Genomic DNA, 9,896 nt, shown 5'->3' with positions numbered 1-9,896 from the left:
ATGGAATATTACTCAGCCATAAAAAGAAACAAAACTGAGTTATTTGTAGTGAGGTGGATGGATCTAGAGTCTGTCATACAGAGTGAAGTAAGTCAGAAAGAGAAAAACAAATACTGTATGCTAACATATATGGAATCAAAAAAAAAATTGTTCTGACGAACCTAGGGGCAGGACAGGAATAAAGACACAGACATAGAGAATGCACTTGAGGAAATGGGGAGGGGGAAGGGTAAGCTGGGACGAAGTGGGAGAGTGGCATTGACATATATACATTACCAAATGTAAAATAGATAGCTAGTGGGAAGCAGCTGCATCACACAGAGAGATCAGCTCGGTGCTGTGTGTCCACCTAGAGGAGTGGGATAGGGAGGGTGGGAGGGAGATGCACAGAGGGAGGGGATACGGGGATATATGTATACAAATAGCTGATTCACTTTGTAATACAGCAGAAACTAACACATTGTAAAGCAAGTATACTCCAATAAAGATGTTTTAAAGTCTTTAAAAGGTGCCTTTCTTAAGAATTTTACAAGAACATATTGTAAACCCATCTAACACCTGTCAAGGGCCCCTATTAAGTCTCTTTCAGATACCCCAGAACTGTAAAATTACTGAAGACTGCAAGTCTATTTTCTGAAAAACTACATCCTACAGAGACACAGCCGGCCTGGGTACTGCTGTGGACCAGAATAGACATAAACCCACCCCTTTTCCTGCACCTTGCCCTGTGAAGCCCAGTAAAAGGCTCAAACCTCCACCCTTCGGTGCCGATTCTACTCTATGAGTCTGGCTCCTTTCCTCCCTTGGAAAGTGAATAAAAACTTTGTTTTCTTCTCTTGCTAATATTTCTGTGAATTGTTTCACAATCCGCGTCGGCTCACCTAACACATATTTTCATGATTACTAGACACAGAATAGATCTTACTTTTATTTCTTCAGTAGGCTTCTATAAAATAAAAGTATGGTTAGCTTAAAAAATATACTTAGGTCTCTTCCCCTAAGCTAATTTTGGACAGCATAACAGAAATGTCTGGAGTTTTAGGACATTTTCCAATAGGCAAAGGGAAACAGAAAACTCTAGACTAAAGTGTGACAAGTGGTGGGTGGGGAGATCAGGAAAGGAAACCAAGAATGAAACGTGGGAAGGATTTTTGGCAGCGCAAAGCCTCCAGACTGCACCCACACATCCATACCTGCAACTCTAGATTCTCTAGCAGGTGGCTCCAATTGTATTAAAATGTTACAACCAACGTAGGGTAAGTCCTCAAATCACGAAAACGGTTCCTCCCTGAGTTAGTCTTGCCAGCGGGCAACTCAGTGCTTCGGCGCTTTAAAGGAAGGTGGATACCCATAACCCTCCGTCCCTCTGTACCCCTTCTCCTGCTTCGCGGTACTCCGCGTCCTGATCTCTGTCTCCCCCTGGTGGTGAGCGTCCTGGGACCCTCAGGCGCTGGGGTGACGCTGGAGGGAAGGTGCCTGTAATAAAGGTCGCTGTAATGGAGGGGAGCGGCGGGCTTTTGCAGCTTCTGCATCTTGGCACAAGTCTGGCGGCCCCAGAATCCAGTTTCCAACACTGCGCTCACTCCGGCTCAGTTCTGCTTTCATTCGTCCAGGTTCATTCATGTCTTGCCGGGTGGGAGTCGGAGTGAGGGAGGTCTGTTTTGTAGTTGTGATTCAGGTTTTAGAGCGTAACTTCCATGCATTTGGAAACGAGGGGGCGCAGAAGACCCCCGAAAGTAGAAGGATTGTCACCTTTAGACCCCTATGTTCCGAAGAACTCAAGGAAGAGGGAAACCAGATGGCTCCCTTAAATCCCATATAGTTTTTTCCCCCTCCACCTTAGGTCCACCCTGCTCTCGTCTTGTTCCATATATTGATCTGTTACTTTACCACCGCATACATAAGGTTGGAGATCGTCCCCAAGTCCGTCTCATCCTCCCCAATCCTTAAGCGGCCGCGGGCGGACAGTTCAGAAGCGGGGACTCGGCTCGCCTGTCCTATGGCGTAGTGCGGGGGACCTCCGTGGACTCCGAGAGCGAGGTGAGGATCACCGCTGGATGGGAAGGGGTGGGCTTATGATGCGGGATTTAGGAACTGTCGTGGGTGTGAAGAGGCGGAGACAAAACCCTAACCGAGCTCCAAACCGGGCTGGGCTTGCTCTACTAGACGGTTGGTTCTGGGTCTGCGGCCACCTATCCCGCCAGGCTGCCCGGTGGCTCCGCAGAGCCTGACGCTCAGAGCCGGGAAAGGATCGCGGAGTGTCCTCAGCCGGGGCTGCTGCCTGCAAGGAGGGGGCGGGGAAGCTGAGAGCCCGGTGCGCCACTTCCCCGGCAGCTTCAGCTTGTGCAGGCCTGTCTTGCTGCTGCCTCGCGGCTTTGCACTGAGGTCCGCCTCTCCCCTCCCTCCCACTTCCCGCGAGCTGCCTCCGCCTTCTTCCTCTGCCTCCACCCTCAACCTCCAACCCCGACTGTCGGGAGCTGGGCTAGGAGCCCTCAGTCGGCCGGAGCTCTGGATGTGGGCGCCAGCCAAGCCCACGGCGCCTACCTCCAAGATGGACAGCCGCTACACCAGCACCGCCGGCCTCGGGGATTTAAACCAGCTGAGCGCGGCCATCCCGGCCACACGAGTGGAGGTGTCCGTGTCCTGCAGGTGAGGACGCAGCCCTCCCCCTTCCTCCTTCTGGTTCCCATCTACCCTCCCATCTACCCGGTCGGTAGCGCTTGGCAAGCGCTCAGGGTACCCCGAGGCTTTGCGCGGGTGTGAAGTTGCGCAGTGAGTGGGAAATAGCCCAATTGTGGGTCTCGAGTCACCGCCGGGTCGAGTGACAGAGCGGAGAGCCGCAACTAGGAGCGAGTGTAGGCTACGGGACTGAGACTTAATTTCCTTTCTGGGAAATGCTGTAAAAGTTGGCTGGGCTGTGACTCAGCGGCGGGAACCCCTGGCCTCCGACCACTTTACAAGCCCTTTTTCACGTCGCACACCCGAGCTGTGGGGTTGGGTGATGGCAGGAATCGAAGGGGACAGCATTGCCAAAAGCGCTTGTGAGCAATGCGCGCAGTGGCCCAGGACTCCCTCTGGTAGGCGTGTGCAAACCTGCTGTCTGCACTGTTGGCTCCAAACCCGGCAGCTTCCTCCCCACCCACTTCCTGGAGCCATCCAGCTTGCTTCCCGCGCCCCCCCCCCCACCCCCACCCCGGGCTCTATGCCTTTGGCCTTCTAGGTGGAGATTTCGGCTGCAGCCTTACCTAAAGTGTGGGAAGTCAAGACATTTTGCCTGCAAGTGGATACATTTGAGTGTGTGTAACAACCTACACTCTGCTGTACGTTTCAGACTCCTTTGCGTGACGTTCTTTGGGTCAGTTTCCTTGTAAATAAAGCAGCATAATTGCTATATTGCAGAAGATTTTGAGAAACAGATGGACAGACTACACTAAATTTGTAATGGCAACAGAAGGAGAGAGAGAACTTGCAAATTATACTACTGACTGGAGCCCACTCCCTTGTTTGCATACTTTGATCTTGCTCAGTGGAAAGCTCTTCTCATCTGTCCACTTTTCGCTTGTTTTTAATGCCCTCAAATCCTCCCCTTCCTTTTTTAGCAAAAAAAAGGAAAAAATCTTGAAGAAATCTAATAAACATGGGTAATCTTCGATGTAAATAAGCCCCAAGGCATAAACTGCTATCAACCCAGTGGTGTTTAATTTTGCATTGTCACAAGACTAAGCTTAAAAGCCAAAGGAATGATTTATTATTATTTTTTTGGTGGAGACTCAAGCACCAACACTCCCCTCCCCTGAGGTATTAGGGGATAGGTGATAGATAGCTTTATAGCTGTCCCTGAAACTATATCCCATGATTGCTTGCTTCCTCTTAAGTGACCTCAGACCATAACAGTAATTCTGATAGTGGTTGCTAACATTAGTGGTTGCCTTATTGTGGTCACTGCTTTAAATGCTGCCTGAGATTTCTGTCAATTGAACAAGTGAATCTGAACGGAAAATTCTTTTTAGACCTTAATTTCTATGCCTTTTTCTTTTCTCTGAAGCTAGCTTTGCGTGCTAGAGGGAGGTTATTAATGTATACAGATAATGCGTAGCCTAAAGTCCTACAATAACAGCATTTTCTAGAGTTCTTATTCTCTGCTGAACATCCTGCAAGTCTGAATGGCATGTGGCCTGTACATGGAATGAATGCAAATGTAAATTAAATCTGAATTCCCCATAAGCTCTTTAGGGGTGATGGAGAAATTATACCTTAGCTGGTCTTTCTGCCCATAAGGTCCATATTTAACTGCTTGTTTTGTTGTTGTTTTTTTCCTCCCTTTGATGCTTGTTTGCTATGGGTGTAGTACTGGGAATCCTGAAGTCAGTTGGCTTTAAGCCAGTTTCTTTCAGCTTGCTACCTCAGAACCTGGAGATCCCCTTGTTTCAGCCTTTTTTAATACCACTGATTTATGTATTGTTTTTAATTTTTAAATGTTCAAATAGAAAAATAAGTTCTGAAAGAGAACCCAAGTACTTTTAGTACTTATACTGTTGATAATTGGATCTTGTAATGGTAGATGGTGGTGTCTTTTGGGCTTTGGCATAAGAGACCTGGTTATATATTCTGGCTTTGTGACTTACTAGTGTTGTTGCCTTGGAGCAAGTCTTTAAGCTTTCTAATGTCTAAAATGAAGATAATTATGGTATTTATGTTATATAGGGTGTTACCAGAGTTTAATAAAATGATATCTGAAAAATACTAATGCGATGTATGACACAAAAGAAAGTGTTAAAAAATGTTAGTTATTATTATGATATTGGAAATAGTATTTATTGAATAAATGCATTATATATGATTCAGCTATGGAATTCTGTAAATAGTCCTTCTCTTTTGAACTTCAATAAATTGGTTAAAGGATACAAGGATAGAGATGGCCTTGAGATACCTGTTCCCTCTTTCTCTTTCTTCTTTGATATGTATAAAAAGCGTATTTCCTGGTTGTTTGTGGGGATTTTACTTAGCAACAAGGTGCAACTGTAAGCCCCTTAGCCTTACTATGGGCAAGCAGAGCAAGGAATTACCTTGCCTTTTCATATTGAAGACTTCTTATGATTTGCTGACAACCCTTTTGATAACCTCCTTTCACTGTGTCCAGTCTAAGACTTTGTAAAAGTTTTATGATGTTTGCATCTTCATTTTGAGGGAGGTGAGAAAATCAGCAATTGAAGCTTTAAGCAAAACACAATTCATGGAAATCATTTCGTCTATTCACTTATGGAAGTGTTTGAGTGTCTTATATATTTAGCCCTATGCCATGCTCCATGAGAAATGCAAGAGAAGTTCGCTGAAAACGTAAAATCTGGTTGGGAGATAAATATAATATTAGATTATATAACACACAATAACATAGGACTAAATCCAAAGATGAGGTTCATGCACAGGTAGGGAGGAGATCATTGTGGAACAGAGTACTTGGAATATGCTGCAAAGAGGAGATGGGGCTCAAGTGGAGACAAGACAGACTGGCATTGCTGGTATGAGAGAAAGGGCAGTATATGTGGAGTTTCCGTAGTAGCTACAAAGTTGGTTGTTAGAGTGACAAGTACACTTTTCTAGCTATATTTAGAGATAAGCTCCTACTCTTTGACCTAGGCTTCTACTCATTATTTAGCTCTTATTGCATTCATTTTTAAAATTATGTTAATTTTTTAACATTTAAGATTTTTAAGTTATTGGGTTACCTAATTAAAGTGTCTATAGCTGAAATGATACAACCTTAGAAACATAAAGTAACATTTATAACATTCCTGTTTTTATTCTGAAAACAGATTAACATAGAATAATGTTAAAACCAATGGGAAAAATAATATGCAGTAATTAACTGTTTTCCCTGGAAACTTGGTTTGTTGCACTATTTCTCACACACTGTTTTGATGATTTTTGTCATTTTCTCTGATTGAGAAACTAGCTTATCAAGTATAAAAGCAGGGAGGGCAGTCTATATTTCTAGATTTTGTAGGTTAGGTATCACATGTAAATCCTTTCAAAGCAATAATCCTGTAATGGTGATAAAACTAATTTTAAAATCTAGTGTGGAAGGAAGAATACAAAGTGGAAAAGTAATTCCAACTTTGTACTAGGAATTCTAAAAAGCACTTCCTGACCTGGCCATAACTGTCTTGCCTAATCTCCCACCACTCCTTGCATGAACTCTTATGACTGAACATAGTCTAACAAATATGTGCTTACTATATGCGAAAACTAGGGCCAGGTAAATGTGGCTACAGAACACTAATAAGAGGTACAGTCCCAAAGCATGTGCTGTTGTCCTATTGGGCCAAACTCTCTTTGCCTATGTGGCTGTACACATGCTGTTCTCTGCCCTGAACGTCCCTTCCTCTCTTCTCCTTCTTTTCTTGATTAGCTTGTTCTCCTTCTTCAAGGCTCAGGTCAAACATCATTTTCTCTCATGACCCCGACCCCTCTTCCAAGCTGGATTTTGCTGTATTCTCAAAGCAGCTGGTATGTACCAATATTATAGTTATAATTCTTGGTCTCTGTAGTCTCCTTGAGGACAAGTTTTGTCTCTTTCGTATCTACACATTCTGAATTTGGCATAGAATAAGTAGTCAGTAAATGCTGGATGATGTAATTCTCTGAATGAATCATCTGTCATGGGGAGAGGGGTTTGCCTGTTAAAATACAAACCCCTAGGCCCCACACCAGATCTACTGAATGAAAATCTCTGGGACTAAGGTCCAGGAATCTGTACTTTTAAAAAGTTTTCCATGTGCTGGTTATATACATTAAATTAAAAGAAAGATATTGTTGGAATGAACAAATCTATGACTAAATCAACTCTGAACCTAGTATGTGAGTAGTAGTCAGAAATTTCTCTTTGCTTTAGATAGGGCCATTGGTGATTCATTCTCAACTTGCTGACAAGATGTTGTTACTCTGTCCTGGCACTGCTGACTTCTCAGACACCTCATATTACACAGGGCTTATGAATTGTCTTTTGGAAATTTTGTACCAGGCTTTTTTTTTTTTTTACCATTTCCCTATGCATTAAACATTTTAATTTACTTGTTTGATGAGCTAATGACTCTGACTGTAGTTACTTGGTTTGGATTAACAGTACCTGCCTCAGTAAGGTGCTAGGAGTATACTTTTCAATGGCATGCTGGAACTGGCTTAAATGGGATTGAAACAGGAATTTGTGTGTTAGTGGTTAAATACAGAGATTTTTAAAAATTTAAGTTATGTAAGTCTAAAATTAAATTATACCAAAGACAAAGTTAAGACATACTCAAAAATTATTACTTCCTAATTATTTTAGTAACTACATTTTATTATTATCTAGATTCTTTACTATCATCTATGCTCTGTTTCTTAAATCTGTGAGTTGAAAATATTATGCAATTATGTGCTACTGCTCATCTTATCTCAATCCATGTTCAGTGACATCACATTTGGCAGCTTGAAATTGACTGTGGTGGGAATATTTACATCATGGAAAGTGGCAAACACTACAAATCAGGGTTTGATATATTGTTTTATTGTTGTCTATGCTTAAGACATTCTGTGGGAATCAATTGGCTCTATAGAATTTATAATAAAAGTATTATTTGTATATATTTTATTATTTGTAAATTGCTCAGCTACACATACTTTATATCAGTAAAATTTATAATAAATTATGTACCTACAACACACACATACATTCAGTTTTTTGGGGGGAAATCTGTTTTTAAACATACTTGCACATCACTGTTTATAGGCCTTTTGTAAAAGATAAAGCATGTACAAAGGAAAATTACTGCTGCTGTCAGGTTGTCACTATTAGAAATGGTAGTGTCAAGTTCGGCTCGGTCTCTGGTTTTACTTTTTTACTATAATAAGTGGGGTTGTGTGATCTTTTATAATCCATGAAAGGTTTTGGCAGCCTGCAAAACACTTTTTCTTTTCTTCTTTTCATGTAGTCCTTTCCACATCTTTATTCTTCTTTTACTTTGAAGATTATTTTTCGTTTTTCCATCCACTAGTGGGATGTACTTTGCAAATTTATGTGTTACAGTTCCAACTCATTTAGTGATTAATTGAGCACTGGGGAAAGCAAATTCAATTCCAAGAGACAGAATCTGATTGGTCCAGTGGGAAGTGATACAGTTTGAAACAGATACTGATGCTGTTCCGAATATCTATGGTGAAAGAGAATCAAAGTGTTCAAACACGATTGGTGGCTCCACTCCAGTCCACATTGGTTTATCTCTTATACACACTTTACCCTTCTTTTGTCAGACAAAATGTTCGACATTAGCCTGTAAATAGGTTTTCAAGTGATACTGATGAATTATAAAGTTACTATAAGCTAGGGAAATTAGAATACCTGTTATCCTGTTAATGAGGCATGTGACAGGCATGGCCATAACAGCCTATTCTCTGGCTCTGCAGTTCCTGAGGTCCTGTGGTTCAGAATTGTATTCACCCAATAGTGCTTTTTTGGGTTTGTCTTAACCCCAGAGTTTCAGAGAAATTTGTCCTAGGGGCATGTTTGGACAGTGCTTTTGAAGTCTTAATGGTGGAGTTGCCCAGGTATGTCTTAGCAGAGAAAAGCTTTACTCATGTTGTTGTTCTATCAATAGTTTGGTATGCCCTGCATTTTTTTTTTAGCATTTGGAGTGTTTAAAACAGCCTTGTAATGTGGAGAATGTGAGTCTAGAAGCAATTCACAAAGCAGGGCCCCATAGGAGAGGATGCTAAAGCTGTGCTCTTTTAGGTATGCTGTTTGTGGCATAATAGTCAGAAGCCTGAATTCCCTATTTGATTTTACTCAAGGCAGAGAAGAAAAACAATCCATCTCAAAGGGGTTTTATTCATTTGTTAGCCTGTTTTATAATAATAACACTTGCTTATTTGAGCCAGTTTGCTTAGCCTTGAGGAGCATGGGTGTGGAAGTAGACCAGTTCTAACACTTGCTAGCTATGAAAACTTGGAAAGTTACTTAATCTCTCTGTTCCTCAATTTTTTCATTTGTAGAGTGGGTATAACAATAGCCCCTACCTCTTATTTTGTTTTGAGGGTTACATAAGCTAATACATTTACATGAGTTAAAACACTGCTCGTCACATTAATTAAGCAATCAGTAATTACAAATAGATATAAGCACAAAATAAAAATCACCCACTATTTCATCAAACTATATGCATTCAGTTCATTTCTTTCTCTTGGGAGGCGGAGATATTGAATAATATCCTGCGAACTGAGAAAGAACTTTGAGACTGAAAAATGAAGCAGACAACTCCATAAAGTGCAATTATAAAGTTTATTGTGGGTAACTTACATACAGGTAGGAAAGATCAGGCGAACAGAAGATCCAGAGGCATTCACAGCTGTGCTTTGTACTGCCAAAAGGGGTATGGGGGATTTAAAGGTACCAAAGTTAAAAACAGAATCAGACTAACAAGTAAGAAGCACATCCACACAGACCGGAACCAGGGACACCCACCCCACTTCTGGGTCTCATGACCATTAACCATCTACCTCAGCAAAAGGCCCTCTTCCAGCTTTCATTTTAGATGAAGGCAAGGGTAAAAGTTGATAGGGAACTTATCTGGCTTGGGCGCATTCCTTTGTGAGCTAGGCTAAAGCTCAGTCACCTGGAAAGGACTGCAGGCCTAAGATAGAGCTGCCAAGATGGAGCCAGTATGGTTCAGCTCCACGCTCCACCCCTGACATCTATAAGGCCTGCACGATCTTATCCACCATTCTTCCGAGAATACCCTAGAGCCAGACCTCAGGAGTTTACATGCTGGCCCCACCCATTGTCCCCGTGATGTAAGGCTGAAAGACAGTATACCCCTGGCATTACTTCAGAGCTAGACATTGGCAGCAATCTGCATACCCAGAAG

At 42.2% G+C, this 9,896-nt stretch overlaps 1 protein-coding gene across 1 annotated transcript in view; it reads left to right on the top strand.

Moving 5' to 3' along the window:
• The first annotated feature begins 2,461 nt into the window (after positions 1 to 2,461).
• LOC309969293 (copine-8-like) overlaps positions 2,462 to 9,896 on the top strand; it is a 51,112-nt gene continuing 43,677 nt past the window's right edge. The window contains exon 1 of the mRNA XM_082851001.1: positions 2,462 to 2,649. Coding sequence (XP_082707127.1) covers positions 2,513 to 2,649 — 137 coding nt within the window. The 5' untranslated portion in view covers positions 2,462 to 2,512. The remainder of the gene's footprint in view (positions 2,650 to 9,896) is intronic.

This window comes from Leucopleurus acutus (genome assembly GCF_964270905.1).
Source record: "Leucopleurus acutus genome assembly, chromosome: 11".
NCBI classification, from domain to species: Eukaryota; Metazoa; Chordata; class Mammalia; order Artiodactyla; family Delphinidae; genus Leucopleurus; species Leucopleurus acutus.
This window is presented reverse-complemented; position numbering and strand designations above follow the sequence as displayed.